This window comes from Episyrphus balteatus, chromosome 3 (genome assembly GCF_945859705.1).
Source record: "Episyrphus balteatus chromosome 3, idEpiBalt1.1, whole genome shotgun sequence".
NCBI classification, from domain to species: Eukaryota; Metazoa; Arthropoda; class Insecta; order Diptera; family Syrphidae; genus Episyrphus; species Episyrphus balteatus.
Window position 1 is genome coordinate 18,246,597 of NC_079136.1, and position 20,396 is coordinate 18,266,992.

Consider the following 20,396-nt stretch of genomic DNA (forward strand, 5'->3'; position numbering starts at 1 on the left):
GTGAGCGAGACTGTTTCTTCTTTCAGTAGTTGGCTATAAGATGTAGTGTCTTGAGAAAATGCAAATTGTTGTGCCACAACATAAGAATGACTTTGGCAAAATGCAACGTCTGTCGGACGCCGACGAAGATGGTCGACGAGAGTTATATTTATGCACGCGCATGATGCATCACAGTAAAGTAGCAACAACCGCATAGTACTTAGCCAAACCACCAGTAGTTAACTGTCCGAACATTTATCTTAGTTTATTTGGTTTTGGCAAATAATGTGTACGTTGTTTGAATCGAAACAAAATATTTGAATGGTTTTTTTGCTGTTGCAATTTTGCTAACAGTGTAGTGAGTATCTGTGATATTCGCATGGAGTCAAATTCCAAGGGTTGCATTAGGAATGTTGAAGAAAATGAAGAGAAATAATAGAAGAGGCTAGACCACCAACACATAAATCTCACTTTACAATTATATATTTGTAAATTCTTTTGACATTATGTGGAAGATTTTGATATCAACACACAGTAGGTACAGCAAGAAAAAGACTATTTGATAAATTAATGATTCTTTTTAGCGACGACGTAGAGAAAGACAATTTTAATATGAGCTTCTGCTTTATTACCAACTTCCAAAAAGTAGGAGGTATTCAATTTGTCTGTACCTTTTTTTAACTTTGGAACAAGTGAACCAATTTTGATAATTCTATTTGTATTGGAAAGCTCGTGCCCATGTCAATTTCGTTCAGTTCGGATTTATAAACTATGAGAAAAACCATAAATCCATTATTATACATATATGCCATGATTATGTATGCTACATTTAAGATAGCAATTATTTTTCTACTTAACGCCTTGCAGGCAGTTTAAGCGAAATAAAAAAGTCTCCATAGTAGGCAGTGAAAATAATTAAGAAAAAATATCACTTAGTATTCAATCAATGTCAAAATTCATTTAGGACAAAAAAAAAAAAAACGGTACTTGCCATACAACAAAAATTAGAAAGGTAGTTTTTCTCAAAAAGGGATCTAACGATTTCGAATCAAATCATCTTATGTCGTTTTCTATTGACGAATCTCAGAATGAGATTTGTGAATTTGACAGCTGAAAGCGGGGGTGAAGAGGGGAAATAGTGGACAAATCTCAGATTTCATGATCTATTTGCGTCCTGAGATTCAAAAAAATAACAAAAAAATGAATCTGAGATTCAAGAATCTGATTCTGGATTTTTATCAAGATTCACGCATACAAACACACGCACTTTCACACACACTCCTCTGTTTGACATTTGTCTGAACATTTGTTGTTGTTTTATTTTTTTTATACGCACAGATTTCGCACACAATTACAAAACTAGATTTCATATTCTATTTGCAGTGGAAAATCTGAGAATTGTACACAAAAATCTCAAAAGTCAATAGAAAACGACATTATATGGCAAATTGATCCTACTTTTGATATAAAAAAATCTGGACCGTTATTTTTTGACCGCTATTAATAGTACCTTTCATGAAACCGTTTTCTTGATATCTGACTTTTTCTTAAATTACTTAACTGGTTGAGACGGACATTTTTATATAAAAGCCTTCTAGGAGCCGCAATATTGAAGGGTATACAAAATTTAAAAACCTCTGTTTTGGGTTTTATAAAAATATTTTTTCGAAAAGTCATTTTTTTGATTGATTGATTGGATTGATAATATTTTTTTTTTGAAAAGTTTTTGAAGTTTTTTGTTTGAAAAAAATATACATAATTTTGAAAGACGTTTCTTTCAATTTTAAAATTTTATATAGAAATTAAATAGCAGACTAAGGGCCAATTTTTCAATAGTCAGTTAAACAGTCAGTTAGTACTTATTCCTAAGGATAGAGAAAAAAAAATCAATTTTTCAACAGGCAGATATAGCTTATTCCTAAGAATAAAACTATCTGCTTCTTTCAGAGACGAATAAAAATTATTCTAATGTCGTTTTCGATTGGAATCACTCAAGGATTCACTCATACTGAAATCCAATAAAACAGTTTGAATTGCTTCCACTCAATTCTATTTTTGTTTGTGTTTGTGTTTGTTTTTCTGTGAAATTTAAAATGTCAAATATGGCATAAGACTTGAAAAATAATTAATATGTGAAGAAAATAGTACCTAATATTCAACAAATTAATCGGGAATTCGTTTTGCAAAATATTTTAAAAGCTTAATTTATTTGTTTGAAATAAATAAACAAATTAATTTCAGAAAACGAAAAAAATTTGAATGAAAAATAATAAAAAACAATGATTGAGTGTATCTTTGACATGTGAGATGTGAGTATTCATGTATTAGTACTTCTTGATTTGATTCTGATTTGAAATCAAGAAGAGAATTTCTCTTCTGAGAAGCGTTCTGGCTGTCATTTTCATGCCAATAAAACGGTTTCAGAAGTCTTCTGAATGATTCCGGACGCTTCCGGAGAGCCAATCGAAAACGACATAAGGAATAATCTCAAAAAAAATATTGTGTAAGTTGTCAAAGCTGTTTTGAAAGAATTTTGAAAAAAAAATACAGTGGAACACAAAAAAACAAACACAATCATGAATAAAAATGACGTTTAATTTTTAATATTTTTGAATTTGACAATTTTTTTTGTTATTCTGTAGAATAGATTTTTCTTGATTGAAAAATTCAATGTTTTTATCTGATTGTTTATGAGCCTAATAACTTTATTCGTCGAACAGTTAACAGACTGTTTATTAGTAGATTGAAAAATTGGCTCTGAGACAGTTTTAAAAGTAGTGTTCGTTATTTTAAAAACTGTTTTAAATCCTATTTTACATTTCTTGTAATATAAATTATCAAACAAAATAAAAACGAGTAGGTAATTGGAACGGTGATTTAAAACTCTAGGAATGAACCGACTAAGATGATAGGCGAGTATTGGACAGTTAAGTTTTGGTTCTAAAGTAATTAAGGGCCATTTTCTTCACTCGGAGTTGAACATAACTTCAGAATTTTTAATATAAAAATTCTCAAGTTATGTTCAACTCCGAGTGAAGAAAATGGCCCTAAAATCACCAAAGACTTAAAATTTTGGTTTTCGGAATTGTTTTTTTTTCTTTTATATTTTTGGCAATATTGCGTTTGACATTTGAGTCATTTTCATGATATTACAATGAAGAATTCTCAAAAAAAAATTTGAAATACCGGATTTTATGAATTGTTTTCTTCTACAAAAACACAAAGCTGACAGGAGTTTAAGGGTTTTTTTTTTACTTTTTTTCATCACTCAAAGAACATTCAAACAAATTTTTATTCAATTTCGTTAAAGTTTTTTTTAGGTTTGGGGTCATAATTCTATACCTACACATATCCAAAATTCCTTTTTCTGAAATTCTCTAAGACCATTATTCTTTATTTTAAAATTCTGGATTTCAAAATTTTGTATTCCAAAATTTATAAAAGCATTTTTTTCATCACAAAATTTTGAAAACCAGAAGTCTTTTACATAATTTTGAAAAGCTGAGTAATGGGCGTATATAATTTTTATGATTTAGAGAAAATTTAAACTGCTGAATTTTGAATTAGGTAATAGTATTTTGAAATACAGAATAATGACCCAAAATGAAAATCAAGAAAACGCTTGTTTACTATTTCTAAATTGATGTCAGTTGCAAAGCGTTTGTCGTGCTATCAACAATCAATTAGCACCTTAGACGATTTAACTCACGATTTCACATCATTGACCAAATTTATTTTTTTTTTTTAATATTCGAGTTCTAAATAAATCGTAATTTTTAAATGTTCAGTATTTTAATCAGTTTCTACTAAAGTTACCAAAAAAAAAAAAAAAATAACAGAATGTTTTTAAAAATCTTGCCTGTTTCAGGGCTTACTAAATCAACTACATCAGCGACATCAAAAATCAATAGTTGAGTCCGATTGAAAGTAGGCATTGATGAATGCTTAAAGTAGTTGATGAAGCTTATGTAACTGATGTAGTAAGCTAAGCTGTGATTTCTTAAAGCAGTATTTAATACAGTAAAATAAGGAGAAAAAATAGGTAAATCTCGGAATGAATGTTAGTAGAAATTTTTTTTTGCTCAATATCTTCCTTTTGCCATTCTATAATATATCTCAAAAGTCTAGAAAAATCTCATGTCCGCTTGTCGCGATTTCAAGGTCAAATCGCGGAATGGAGATTTTCAAAATTAGCAAAAATAGGCTATGTTATTATATACACACATGATACATGATTTCAAGGTATTTTTTAATGCTGATTCCAAAAAATCTAAAATCAAGACAATCTGACGTCTCTGGAAAAAGTTATATCTGTTTTTCATCTGTCAACTCATATTATTATAACAGTTGCAAACTTACTGCCGAAAAACCCTTAAAAGTTATGGTAGATGAACCAAATTTTGCATGAAGATTTTAGAATCCATCATTATTAAAAATCAAAACAATCCATTACAAAAAATATATATACCTAGGAAATAATGGTATTTTTTGATGGAGGGGCAAATTTTAGGATATGCACTAAAGAAGATTCTTGTTCATCTTAGGAATAAGTGCTAATAGGCTATTTTTTTCATTTTAATCTTTGTTTGGATATTCTTTAACTACCCTCAAAAATCTAAAAAAATCTCATGTCCGCAAGTCCTAATTTTCTTGGTTTGAAGATAAGGTGCAGATTTGAAAAAATTGAAAAACTACTCTTTAGATATTTGTGTCAGATCAACATGAATAAGGTACATTACTTTTCAGGGATGGTCATATTGATTTGTTTGTGGGTTTTGTTGGAATCAGCGTTGAAAAATACCTTGAAATGATATGGGTTATGTTGGTATACATATAAGAATCTAAAGTTTTCTTATTATTTTTTTTAAATCTGCACCTAACTTAGTTTATCCTGGAAAATTAGAACTTGCGGACATGAGATTTTTTTAGATTTTTGACATAAGTTAAAGAATATCCAAACAAAGATAGAAAAAAAAAATTAGGCTATCAGCACTAATTCCAAGATTGTACCAGGATGTTTTTTTGTGCACATCCCAAAATTTCCCCTTTTCTCAAAAAATACCATTCTGTCATAGATATAAATGATTTTTTTGCATTGCATTGTTTTGATTCTTAATGATAATGGATATGAAAACCCTCATGCAAAATATGATTCCGCTACCATTATTTTTAATTGTTTTTCGGTAGTAAGTTAGCAACTGTTATAATAATATGGGTTGAAAGATGAAAAACAGGTATAACTTTTTTCAGATTGCCTTGATTCTAGATTTTTTGGAATTTGCATTAAAAAATACCTTGAAATCATGTATCATATGTGTATATAATACCATAGCCTATTTTTGCTAATTTTGAAAATCTCCATTTCGCGATTTGACCTTGAAATCGCGACAAGCGGACATGAGATTTTTCTAGACTTTTGAGATATGTTATAGAATGGCAAAAGGAAGATATTGAGCAAAAAAAATTTCTACTAACATTCATTCCGAGGTTAAACCCTTATTTGACTGGATTAATTTAACTTTTTGGAATTGTAATCATGAAAGAGTTTAATACTTGCAATATAATTCATAACGATAACTTTATTTTCTGGTTTTATTCGGAGAAACTCATCAAACAAATTTATTTAACTATTAAACCAATAAATCTTTCAAAAACATCGATTTGATTAGGTCATCAAATTTTTTTTTAATTTAAAATATGAATTTGAACAAAAAAAAACTCTATTAGTTATAACACCTAGAGTGTGAAGAGCTCACAATTTGACCTATGTATTAATTTTAATTTGCGAAACCATTATGGAATGGCACCTACACAATATCATTTCAGCATTAATCTATTCCGATGATTAATTTTTTGCAAAAATTCTATTGTTATTAAAATTATTATTTCTTTGTTAACCATAAGTCGATAACAATAGAAATTTTGATTTTTAATCTCACATAACTCAACTTTATACATTCCATCTATTTATTTTTTTGTTTGCCAAACACACTGTAAAATAAATTAAAGTCATAAAAATATTTCCACTACACAAATACATATAAATATAGTCAATGGAATTTACTTCCTATTTAGGAAAAGTTGCGAATTGTCTCTCTAATACCGATCATCAGCCTCAGCAATCCTTCCGAACTGGATTGGCAAATTAATAAATTCCAGTTCGAGCAGTTGAGTGAGTAATGGCCAATCCAGGAGTTTCCCTCTTTTCTTTTTTATTCCCCGTATAACCGAGATACGAATACCAATTTCTTTATATTTATCTTTTATTTTATATTTTATCAGTTAACTTACCGATGCGACAACCGTCAGGTAATATCGTTGAACTTTTTCATAATCCAATGTCTTAGCAACCGTCACCTGTGCGGATGGAAAAGTACATTAAAGTATAAAAAAAATTAAGAAACAAAAAAAAAAAGAGAGAAAAAAAGATATTTATGAGATGAAGAAAAAAGTGAGACCACATGAGTGTATTACATTGACGTTTAAACAGATTTCCAATAAATCTTTCAGATTGAATATGGCTGCGACTGCGCGATTGCGCGGATTGTTTTAGTTTGTTGGTTTGATGGTGCCTCTGCTGTGCGGATGAACATATCTCATCGTCTTCTTAATTTATCAACTATAGATACCTTTTAAAACACACGATACTTGGGGAGAACGATATGACAGGCCATTGGATCCTGTATCCAATGATACCATTTAGGTTAAATGGCATCCATAAATCTGTTTGGGTAATTCATTTTCATTAGGTGGACGAAAAGTCAGTCTTTTACATTACATACATCATATATGTATAAATATTGCCTCTGCCAGACATGGCCATCGGAATTGACTTGATGCGCGGCACCATTTTCAAAGATTCGATTGAATTTTTGGTTTGCAGACAGAACAGATTAAGAAAGAGATAGAAAGACTGAAAAGATATGGTGAAGATCGAATGACAGATGGCGGCCATGATTGGAGTAAATAACTTCCAAGACGTTTAATTGTGAGCACAGAGAGACTATAGAGAAATAGATAAACTGGCAATTGCTCTTTGCAATATGAATGTAATGCGCGAAGACATTGCACTGCTAAACGGAACTGTCACTTCTTGCTATGATTGATTACTTCTGGTAGTGGTTGTAAATCAATGATTGAAAGTCTTCAAGCTGCAAACAAAACGGTGGATGTCTTTAGCTCCATTTAACGCGCCGTAAATTAATAATAAATTGTGAAACGGTAAATGGAAAAAAGGATCGACATAGCATCAAAGAGAGCAGAAATACAAGAAATGGATTGATAGAATCAGAATTGACATTTGTAAAAAAATAAAAAACAAACAAATGTCGAAAAACTAGTCTTTTAAACCGCTATGTCGTCAGTGGGAGAATTATTATTGCTTTCAATTGACAGATTGTTTATTGATATTAAAAACCTGATAGAAAATTGTAGCTCAAGTTATTAAACAGGCTTTGAACTTTTGTGTTATAGTTCCATTAATTTAATAGTCTTGAAAACAGTTGGTTTTTAAGTAGAGTAATGGGTTTCCTATTCAAATCCGAGATCTTTAAGCAAAGAAAGCTGGAAGATGCATGTTAGCTGAATTTAAATGTAACTGTTACTGCTTGGGCGACGCTGAATTTTGGAGTATAGATTAATTTTGCACCATGCACCTGTATTCCAATACTGGGGGGTCTATTTTTGTATCAATTTAACTAAACATTATTCAGCTCTTTAACAAGGCCCGACCACGTCTACGTAATATATTCGTATTAAGAATCCTGAAAAATGTTTTACAATTAACATTTTCTAAGAAGTTTGGAGCTTGTGATAGATAACTATTACTTTTCACAAAATCCGAATTTCGTAGCAAATATTTTTAGTGGGCTTTTTTTTCAGAATTCGTAAAAAGAATTAGTTGGACAGACATGAACCACTGAATTATGGAATGCAACATTGTCGAAAGCAACATTGTCAAAAAGCAAAAAAAAAATCCAAAAATACACGAATTTTAAATTCTTGCGGTTATTTAAGCCGTTAATGACGGATACATAAAAAACCTTTGTATAACGTTCCTATAAGTATAAAATTTTAAATAATGGGAACCTTTCAATTATATCATTAACGCCAATTTCTTCGAAATCGAAGATAGCAATTTTTCGATATTAACCCTTTCGGACCCAGCGTTACTCTCATGTAACATTTTTTTAAAAATTCGTAAAAAATATTAAATTAAACAATTTTTTAGGTTACGATGGCTTAATTGAAAGATAATAATGCCTAGTTACTGGATTATTACAAAAAGTTAGTCAAATATCATACATTTAATTTTTTTTTATCGAGAAAGGGACTGAAATTCACATTTTTTTTTTTGCAATTTTTTTTTTTTTATATATGATCATAATTTTGAAAAAAAGATATAAAAAATGTTAATGCAGAAAGTGTTTTGTTTTTTTGCTTAGAAGAAGTAGCATACATTATAGTTTCATCACATAACTCTGTACCATTATTTAAGGAACAAAATAGTAAAGGTTTTTAAACACAAAATAAATCTTTTAAGACCATAATTAAGTTTGTAAACTATGATACAATTTTTCATGAATCCCTTAGATTACTTATTTACATTATAAATGAAATGTGAAGTCCAAATTGTATCACTGAATTGAAGGGTCCAGGAGAAAAACATCACAAGTCCATTCCAACTCATTTCGAGAAAAACGCATTTTAAAATTTTGTTCTCCATACAACTTAGTACTAAAAGCACACAATTTGTTTATTTTTTCAGCAAGGCTTAAGTTTGTTTTATAAAAGTAAGGATGCCATTAGATAGTGCTCAGTGAAATACTACAAGACCTCATCATTAGTTTATTTTTGACAAAAAGTGGACATGTGCCATTTTTCCCCTGGACCCTTCAATTGTATTTACAAATATGTATCGTTTATGGTCTCAAATTTTAAGGCAAAAATAACTTTAATGTTTGCACTTATAAAAGTATTGAAAAAAATTTATTCGTTATCGACGGAATTGGCGTTAATTTAAAAGCAATATCTTGCAAATTATTAGGTTCATAGAGATTGCTTAAGCTCCAATTGTTGTTTATAAGCTTTAAAATTGTCGTACCTGCATTTTTCTTCTTCTTTATTTCGTTTTTTTTTCTAATTTTGTTTGCATTTTTGACAATGTTGCTCGTATGTCACAATGTTGTGATAACTCATAAACTATAACGTATATTATATTAGTTTAATTTTTTTATATACCCCAATCAAAAAATTTAAAAAATTAGGAGTTTTTGAGTAAAAGATGGAAAATAAAATAAAAATATATTAACAACTGGGTAAATACATACGGTGTTAAAGCTGTTAAATACCTTATTTAGTGAATAGTACAGAAATCAGGAACAAAAAATGATTTAACTGTGTCACAACTGTAACAATGAAAATACCCTTTACTAATGTCGACTGTTTTCCTATCCAAGGTGCAAAACAAGTTCACAAAAGGGAAACATATGGAAAGGAGGAACTATTACTTACACATTTCTGAATCAAATCAGTGATATTAAGAAGCTAAAGTCAAAAATGCTCCAGATTACGACTTAATCAGCCTTATTGCGATTTGAAATTATCAATCGATAGTTGATAAAAATTAAATTTCGATATCTTATTCCTTAATTAAAAAAAGTTTTGAAAGCAGAGAATGGTCCTAACCGTTATTAAATGAAATCTATTTACAAAATTCCATTAAAAAGTTGACCAGTTTTTATATAAATTAGGTTTAAAAATAACAAAAAATCAGTAGGTATTTATCAACTATGGATTGATAGTTGTAAATCACAATAAGGCTGAATTGCTGTAGAAAATTTTCCAATGCAATACAAGAGTTTTTTCCAATGAAAGATTTCCTTAATTTAATGATTGCGAATCTTAAATTATAGTATATGTATTCCCAACCAATGGAAAGTCGCAGAAGTTATAATGATCTTGAAACTTGGCAAAACATCACTTTACATAAAAAGAAATAGTATAGACTCATTTCGTTTTTTCCTGTTATATCAAAAGTTTTTTAGAAAATTTTCTTCAGCTTAACGTGGACAAGTTAGATTTTGATAAGTATAGATTTTTATAAAAGAGGCATATATGTACCTATAGGAATTTTTTCAAATCACAAACATGCAAATTAGTGACTTGTTTTGACGCTTCTTTTCATCACATACTATCACAAGTTTTTACACCTGATTATAGGAGTAATTGTAAAGGTTATTGACCACGTACCAAACATATACTTATAAATTGTAAGACTTACAACTTTTCATTCCTTTTACAAAATTCTTATAGGTATTTCAAACCATCAACCTAATGATTTTATATTTTTCTTTGAGGGCAATAGCAATTAGTTTTCGCAAAGAGAAACACTCAAATCACCAACCACCATACAACAAACCATCAAACCATTTGAAAGAAAAATTGGATATTCTTTCTTTAAATGCATCTGCTGTTTTATACGTCTTTTGCATATGCGCCATTTGATTTACTGCAGTAGCTCCACAAAAAAAAAAAAAAAAACACCAACAACACAAAACAACAAAAACTTATAACTTCAATGTATAATCCTTTTACCTGTCCTTGATGTGGAAATGAAATAGCAAAAGTGTCATAGCCATCGGCAATAGTCATTTTCTCATCCTCCGTGGTATTCGTTCTACCTTCCACAAGAAAATACTCAACAAGTCCATTAACTCCAGCATCCTTATCGAGGGCTTGAATGTTGCGAAATATCGTTGTGCCAACGGGTGTAGACTGCAAAAGACAAAATAAAAGAAAACAAAAATAAAAAAAAATTATAAAAACAAGAGAAGGTGCATTCATTAAACCAGAAATATAGCGAAATTCTTATATCAGGCATCATAAAAGTCCCCCAAACCCCAACCAACCCTTTGGAACTTCCATTCCAACAATTGCATTTCACCCATAAATTATAAAACTATATTCTCCCTTTGCTTATACAAGATTTTTTTTTTAAGTCTTTTGTCTCTTAGTCGGTAGTCTTCTCTCATCTCTCATTTTTGTTCCCGTGCTCGCGTCACTATAAATATTAATCAGTTTGTACAGATTTGCAATGTGGCACATCATCAGAAATGACGGAATGACTATGCAACAGCAACAGCAGCACAGTAAAAGCCATATATGCATCCCCCTAAGACAAAAAGACAGATGCGCCAATGATGATAGACAGTGGGAGAAAGTTGGCTAAAGTTTGACCAAAAATTAATATTAAAATGTCAGATTTTTAATATCGTCCATTAGAATGCGAAGATGAAGGTATCCAATCTTAAAAAAATCTTCACTCAATTTTTTTTGAAATTTTTCCAACTCTTTATAAAATTAACCCCACTGTGCGTGGTGACGCAAAGACGATCAACCAATAATTCGAGAGATCTATGCGCTCTTTAGCCGGGAGCAATAAAAATCCAAGACAAACACAATATACAAAACATAGTACGTTCGTCGCATGTCCTCAAACCCGATTATTATGGACGTCATGCAGGCACACATAACTGCAAGTCATTATGAATCTGTATTGACGTAAAATTGATCAATACGTCATGTTTATGATGCATTGAGGGACGACGACAACAAAGTGAACTGAAATCGAAGGTTATCTGTATATTTCTCTGCGTCTGCGTGCATTGACGGCCATGATTCTTGATGAGATGCGACACTGCAACACAAGCTTGTGTGCGCAAAAGCACATACCTTCATAATTGTGCAAAATCAATTCTCTGCCATCCATTTTGGCCAAATATAGATGGATAATTGGAATGTAGAAGCATTTTATAAGCTGGCTTTTATGGAATTACTGAAAAAAAAAAAAAAATAAGAAATAACTTCAAGTTAAGAACAACCACCAGCATCCACCAAAGAGCAGACCACCACCACAACAAAACCGTGTTTGGTATAAATGCTGGAATTCTTGAGAGTTCTGAAAACCCCATTGCTAGGTATCTGCGTGATATGGTGGATAGCGAGTATTTTATCCCACAAAAGTAAAACGCATTGCATCAAGAATTCTTTAATTACAATTTATTTACGTAAAAAGTTAATAGAATGGCTTCATCCAGCTAAAGAGATTGTTATTTGTTGGAAATGATTTGTTTTTGGTCTTGCTAGGGAGACCTTTGAAAAGAAAACGTTTGTGTGACTAAACGATATGCAAGTGCTTTGGTTAGAAGAATTAAGATCATAATTATTCTCAATTGAATTCTTGTTAGAATGTTGTCAATAAATTGGTAGCTATTATTTGGGGGCTTGCCAATTTGCTTTTGTTTATAGCAATTGGACAAATTAGTTCGTTCAAGTGAAGGTGTTAGACCTTGATAGTCAAATGATGGGTGAATGTAAAGTACAGGCCTTTTGAATAGAAAATGACAAACTGAGTTGTTCAAATACTGCTACCTAGCTTTTTGACCCAGCTAGTTATTAATCATTTGGAATAAATGGATAGTAATAATAAATAAATAAAATGAACGGATTCTTCAAAGCTCGAAAAGTACTTAACACCAAGGCAGAGGGCTGAATATCAGCTAGCTACCTATTAAAAACCAGCTGAGTACCTAATGAATACTATATGTATATCAGCTGAATACTATATGTATATCAGCTGAATACCAGCTGAATATCAGCTGAATACCATCTGAATATCATCTGACTATCAGATTAATATAACTGAATACTAGCTGAATATCAGCTAAATACTAGCTGAATATTAGCTGAATTCCAGATGAATAAGCTGCATATAAGCTGATTACCAGGTGAACGTCATTTGAATACCAAAAATACTAGCTGAATTGCATGAATACCAGCTGCATATCAGCTGATTACCAGCCATATATCAGCTGATTACCAGCTGAGTATTAGCCGACAACAAGATAAATATCAGCGGAATACTAGTTAAATATCAGTTGAATGCCAGCTGAATATTAGCTAAATATCAGCTGAGTACCACCTGCATATAAGCTGAATATCAACTAAATACCACTTAAATACAAGCAGAATATCAGCTTAATATAAGCTGTTGAAAATTGTATACCAGGTGAATATCATTTAATAACCTGTCCAATACCAGCTAAATATCAGCTTAATTTCATATGAATACTTGCTGAATATAAGCTGAATACAGCTTAAATAACAGCTGAATATCAGCTGAATATTAACTTAATTCCAGTTAAATATGAGCTGAATACAAGTTGAATAAGAGCTGAATATAAGCTGAATACTAGTTAAATATCAGCTGAATACCAACTGAATACCAGTTTAATATCACCTTAATATCCAATGTCTTCTTAACAAAATAAACTAAACCTTAAGTCTGGAAATGTAATTTTTTTTCGGTAAAAACTCATTGGATATTCCTACCAAAAACGTCATAAGATTCCAATTTTTTGATTTAATCTCATGTTGACAGAAAAATCAAAACCAAAACAAGCTAAATAAAAATCTTTTTCAATTTAATTGAAAATCTTATTGATTTATTAATTATTATTTTTTTCAATTCCATAAAAAATACTCCCATGAAAGCTAATTTGCCAGCTGGCACTACTGCTGCAAAGAAAAAATCAAGAGATCTCAATCAATGCATTTCAATTTTCCAAAACTCCCAACTATGGTTAATTGCATCTTGTCAAAAAAACCAAACGTCTACTCAAATTGATCCGCACCTAATGATAAACGCAACCATTTATAACTTCTGGTAACATTTATTTGACTTGTAACTGAGCCAAATCTGTCCAAGTAATTGCAATTAGATATGCATCAGTCGTTAATTACTCCACCTTCTCAATATCTCGAAAAAGTTATACACAGTTGTAGATAACTCTTTGTATACAGTTACTATGCCAGTGCTACCAAATCAGGACTGATCAAGCGCTTTCCCAATTGACTTCATCTGTCTAATGAAAATTCATGAATGTCGCAAAGGAGAAAACATGACAAATTACACGACACCCATATGATTGTTTAGCTTGCATGTGTGTTTTTTTTTTTTTTAAGATAGAAGAGGCAATGCGACGACGAGTTATGCCATATCGGTGACATGTTAAGAGTTTTCAACAAAAATATATAAAGTCCTAACGCGCTCATCAGTTGATTAGCTGTCACTTTTGGATGTCAAAAAAAGAAACTGATGCCATATGATGTGAAAATTGAAACATTTTCACATGCGGCATTATGCCATAAAATCATATAGAATTGCCCTGTCGCAGGTAGCTAGCCTATAGTCGGTTAGCAACTCTGCCACCTATCTAGCACCATATTCGTTAAAGTGCGTCTAGCACTAAAACATATCGCGTGTACTCCATCACAGTCAGTTTGGGTGTTTGTTATTTGATATCATGGTGTCGCAACTTGCAACCAATAACAAAACGTGTTGTATAGCTCATCTTTGGCTTTAGCCATATAGCCAATCATGTTTTGTCCGGATACAGTGCAAAAGAAATGGGGACAAACATGACAGATAACATCGGTGCCATATGACATTTTTTTGATTCATATGGTGGTGAGAGTCGAGCATGTTTTTCACGACTCCCATGGTGAATTTATGAATGAGATTTTGGTTTGTTTTAGAACTGGGACCGAGAAGTGAAGAAATTTAACGACTTTGCATTTTTGCTGAATTGCTGAATACAAATGGAAAGACAATTTGGGAGGTTGCAATGAAAAATGTGGGAAAGCTTTTGAAATTGTTTTTTGATCTGTCACTTATGCAAACATGTTGACAATTTTTATATGAAATAATCAGACATTTGGATCTTTAACTTCTTATCGTCGTCGGAACATTGGAATTTTTCCCAAATAGATACAATCTAATACATCAGCTACCAATTAAATTTGAAGAATTACAATTTAAGTTGTTTGACATATTAAACATCTGCAGAAACATACAAAACCAAAGTTTGAAACAGAGATCCTGATTAAATTTTTCCCGCAGTAGCTAGCGACATAGATTCCTGTTAAGAGATAAAAATGACTTGTTTGTTATAATTATTGTGTAAATAAAGCAATTTCGACAGAAAGCAAATCAACTTTTTTTGCCATGTAACAGTAATCTGTTGAACGATTGATGAGAAGAAAAATGACAAAAAAAAAAACGAAAAATGTCAACCAAGTCTGCTGAGTGATTGCGTTCCACATTATTTGATTGAAGTCGCTTATCTTTTTGCTTATAGTTACACACAAAAGTCTACACACACTTTACCTGTTTTGAAAACACTAACATAATATAGTGGAATGACTTTGGTCTTTATAGGTTGTTAGCCAAAACTATGCGAAATAAATCTCTTCATTCAATCTTATAAAATGTTCCATACTGGAAGCTTGTTCAAACTAATGAGCTCACTAAGTGCTATCAATCAATTTTAAACTTAGCTGCGCGTTTGTCAGAAAATGCTGCAGGTAATTTTTTTTAAATGCGAGCAGTTTTACTTTTTTTTTTCTGTGTGTTGGCATAAAATATGTTATTTATTAAGAAATTGGTTCATTTAGTAATAATAAATTGAATTTAACTGTAAATGTTGTTTAGAAAAAAAAAAAACTAACATGCGGATCTTATTAATTGTAATAAGTGCTCTGTTGAATGAGAATTGATATCAAATGAAGATTTTATAGATAGTTAACGACGTCTATCATCATTATTAATAATTATGTTCAAGAAAGACGCCTTTATTATGAAAGGATGTAATGCATTTTAATATCGATTCGTACTTCAGGTTAGGTATGACAATGAAATTACAATAAAAGACAATCAGAATAGAAATTGTACCACTTACTATAGAAAGTTGAATATTGATCCAATAAACTCCAAAACGTAATCTATCTGAATCTGAAGATTTTACTGGCCATTAGGGTAACACTGTAGACCGGAAATTGACTATGACAATTTTTCAATGGCTGTCCTTTTTAAGTACTATTCTCATTTTATTTGAGCTGTTAAATAAAATTAAGTCTTACTTAACGAGTTAATAAGTAGATTTGAAAAAGTGCAGAACAGTCTATAATACACCAACACTAGTCTTTAGTATGTGCGTTATTCGATGTACACATCCACAATACCAACGAGTGAACTGATTTTCTTAAAAAATTGAGGTTAGTTTATTGTATGTTTTGGTATATTTTTCTAAAGGTATAGTGTTTAAAGAAACAGTTTCGACATGGGTTGACTAGCGATGTCCTAACGAGGCCTAGAGTTGCAAGTACCACGATTAAAAGTTCATTTTTTGTTTTGCAACTATGCTACCCAGCTCATACCTATGGCAAGTACAAAATATCATGCCAGCGGAATTTTAAATAAAAAAAAATTATTTTTCAGGATTTGTAGAAAATTGAAAATATGAGTTCACAAAGAACGTAAATTTAGAAAAAGATCGAAGAGCAATTTTCTTACAGAAATATGATAGAAACGCCGAGCGAAAGAGCGCCGAATTTTAATCATTGTTTTTTTTTTTTTGAAAATTTTAATTTGAGGTGTTAATCATTATTTTTATTACAATATGACAACAAAACGGTTCTAACGATTTTGAACATTGTTTTTTTTTTTTCTAAAAATGTATCTTAACTAAACAGATAAAATTGCTTTCTTAATATTTAACAAATTTTACTTTTTTTATTTTTTTGAAAAGAATGTATTCATACTCTTTTCCACCGATATATTAAATATGTTTTTTTTTTTTGTGAAAAACCTAGATTTTATAGACTTAAGAGTAGTGATGGGAACTATCGAATGATTTGAACTATCGATAGTTAGTAACTGAATGATTTGAACTATAGAATAGTTCATTTATTCATTCGAATAAAAACTATCAATTAAAACTATCGAATAAAAACTATCAAACAAACTATCGAATAACAACTACACTGAGCCAAAAAACAACGTAAAATCAATCGAAACCACTTTGAATCAATGGAAAATCACTACATTTTTGCCTAAAGTGGAAAATGATTGAATCAAAGTAGCACACTTTAAATCTAAGTTGTTCACACATAAAAAAAAAAATAAAAAAAAGTAAAACTGGCATCCGCTGGGGATCGAACCTGCTATACCTGGGTTGAAAAGCTTGTGCTTTACCACTGTGCCATCTCACTTATAAAAATTTATGTGACAAACTGTAAGTTAACCATAGGACGATTTTTAGAAAATTATTGAATATATTTTTCACCATTGATTCAATGTAGAACGGATTAAAAATTACTATGAGATTTTTTCTCTGGGTGTATCGTATAAAAAAACTATTCAAATGAAAAAACAATCGTATAAAAAAAAACTATTAAAGTGAAAAAACTATCTTTAAGAATACTATTTGAATGAAAAAACTATCGCATAAGAAAACTATTTGAATTAAAAAAACTATTCAAATGAAAACACTATCGTTTAAGAAAACTATTTGAATGAAAAAACTTTCGTAAAAACTATTAAAATGAAAAAACTATCGTTTCAGAAAATTATTTGAATGAAAAAAACTTTCGTATTAACTATTCAAATGAAAAAACTATCGCTTAGGAAAATTATTTGAATGAAAAAAACTAACGTTTAGAAAACTATTCGAATGAAAATAGTAACTAAACTATTCGAATGAAAAAACTATCAGATGAAAAAACTATTCGAATGAAAATAGTAACTAAACTATCGAATGAAAAAACTATTCGAATGAAAATAGTAACTAAACTATCGAATGAAAAAACTATTCGAATGAAAATAGTAACTAAATGAATGAATGAATGGTTTTAAAACTATCGAATGAATGATTATTTTACAACCATCGATAGTTTGATAGTTTTTATACGATAGTTCCCATCACTACTTAAGAGTTTCAAAAATTCTGTTATACTACATTTTCTCCACTTTCACACTTACATAAGTACATAATTTAACAAGAACATGTAAATTTTAATAACTATTTTAAAATGGGTTGGGGTCGAAATTCTGTATGTTGCAAAATTCTGTATTCAAAATACTGTATGCCAAAATTCTGTATGTCAAAATTCTGTACGAACAAAATTCTGAAAGTCAAAATTCTGTATAGCAAAATTCTTGTTGGTTAAAATACTGTATTTCAAAATTCTGTACATCAAAATTCTGTATATCAAAATTCTGTAAAAATGCTGTAAAAAAATAATATCGTTTTGATAATGTAAAAAAGTGCAAGCTTCTAATGCTGATTAATCTAGGTACTTTATTAGGAGCTACGGAAAAAAGAGAGAGAAAACAAAACTACATTTATTTAAAAAAAACAATCTGAATTAAACCACGTTGCATACCTAAAACGGATTGAACAAAAATTAAATTTATATTGATTTTGACATTTTTTTTTTAAATGTATTTTGTATGTTTAAGAAAAGTTTGATTTGTATTCCTAGAATTGATTTACTTTTTTAATTTAATAATTATGTTTGTATAAAATTACAACTTTACTGTCAATAATTATATTTAAAGCTATTATTTAGTGTTTTTTTTATCAAAGGAAATTTCTTTAAAAATACTGTATCGAAAATACAGTATTTTGCCGTACAGAATTTTACAAAACAGAATTTTGAAAGTCAGTATTTTGTTCATACAGTATTTTGACGTACAGAATTTTGTATTTACAGTATAATGACGTACAGAATTATGGTCTTACAGTATTTTGACCCTACAGAATTTTGTCGTACAGAATTTTGACAAGCAGAATTATGACCCGCTATATTTTAAAATAATATTTATTTTTTAATTGAAATCGTCAATTTTTATGAAAATCGGTTGAAAATTGACAGTGTATTTTTGCAATATCTGTTTCTACAGATAAAAAGAAAACAAAAATATAGGTTCCAACTGTTATATTAATAAATGCTAAAAATTTGGTAGCAAATTGTTCCAATGGGAACAAGAACACTTATTTTTAGGACTCGTAATTTATTACATTGGGCCTGTAATAGGGCTGGTTTTAAAACAAATTCTTAAAATAATAATCATGTATCAAATAGATTTTCAGTGGAAAAAAATATTTTGTATAAAAAATAAAATTGAAATGCACGACTGGATCGCACTTACTTGCTCTTATTTCTTATAGTTCAAAGTACTAACTTAAATATTAGCTAACCCTCGGAAATTCATCAACTTGGTTGGATATCAGAAAAAATAATAACAAAATGTATGTTTAAAATAAATTTTTTTTTTTATTTTGTGTTTTTTTTTAAATTTTAATAAACAAAGTCATTTAGAATGATAAGAGATATATCTGTTAAGTTTAAATAAAATCGGTCAATACCATATTTCCACTATCCGGATTTTTTGAGAAAAACTGGAGGTTATTATTACTCACACAAAATTATCGATCGAAATCGAAATCATTAGAGCCATTTCGAGAAAAATGTAATAAATCAAAACATTTAACAATTTATGTATACAGTCTTTATTCCATTCGTGGATTGCTAACACTGTTCCAATGTAAGCCGATAAAGCTGGGTTTGCCTAATGCATGAAGAATTTTATATTTTTTATAAACATCTTAGAACCCTGATTTAAAAATAATAAATCTTACAATGCTTTTTCTACAAAAATAAAGGTTTAACTTATATAAATAATAATAAAGGTTACACCATTTTTATTTTTTTACTTCTGTTATCAATTTCTTTCATAAGTATAACTGCTTCCTTATACAATTCCCTAACGTATTATTATTTTCAAAAAAAAAAAAATTCAGTAAAATTTCCTTTTCATTTCTGGTTCACAGTTTATGCTGTGAACCAGAACATTTTGTAAATTCAATTCTAATATAATCTTTCATTGTTTATTCGTATTGGTGCTACCGAGATGACACTTTAAACAAAACATCTGCATAAAATATGTTAAAAAAATATATATTCTCATCTTTCATAATATGGAATAATCTAAAAAAAAAACTCAAAACAAGAAAGTTACTTTTAAGCCTCTTCTTGAGCTTGTATAACTTGTGTGAACGCATAATGCATTAGGTAGGGGAGAGTGGGGCTAAATGTAACAGGGGTAAGAATTAACAGCTAAAAAAAGCGATGTTCCTTTCAATATTAAGAAACGCGTAAAGGAGAAAAATGCTCAATTTTTGCATATCTACCGGCACATTTTCTTCAGATGAAGATTAGACGACAGGGTGAGAAGTTACACTAGTGGTGCCCAAAAAATGCATGTTTGTAACTTTTTTTTTTAATTTTATTTTTGGTCTACCTCTTTACCCGAAAAAGATAGAGTGCTAAGTGTTTTTTTGTTATATGCAACTGTGTTTTGGCTCAAATTGCGTGTATATGTTATGTCTATATCAGTTTCGCTTTTTTTTTAAATTGATTTTATGTGCCAAATTTCATGCTGGGGCTAGTTGTAACATTTTTCCGGGGCAAGTTGTACCATGTAAAAACCTACCTATACTGAAAAATTGTTT

At 30.0% G+C, this 20,396-nt stretch overlaps 1 protein-coding gene across 2 annotated transcripts in view; it reads right to left on the reverse strand.

Annotated features, from left to right (window-relative positions):
* LOC129914039 (cadherin-99C) overlaps positions 1 to 20,396 on the reverse strand; it is a 166,267-nt gene that overhangs the window by 32,551 nt on the left and 113,320 nt on the right. For both annotated transcript variants that reach the window (XM_055993072.1, XM_055993073.1), the window contains 2 exons: positions 10,576 to 10,755; positions 6,271 to 6,336 (listed from right to left, as the gene is read on the reverse strand). In XM_055993072.1, coding sequence (XP_055849047.1) covers positions 6,271 to 6,336; positions 10,576 to 10,755 — 246 coding nt within the window. The remainder of the gene's footprint in view (positions 1 to 6,270; positions 6,337 to 10,575; positions 10,756 to 20,396) is intronic.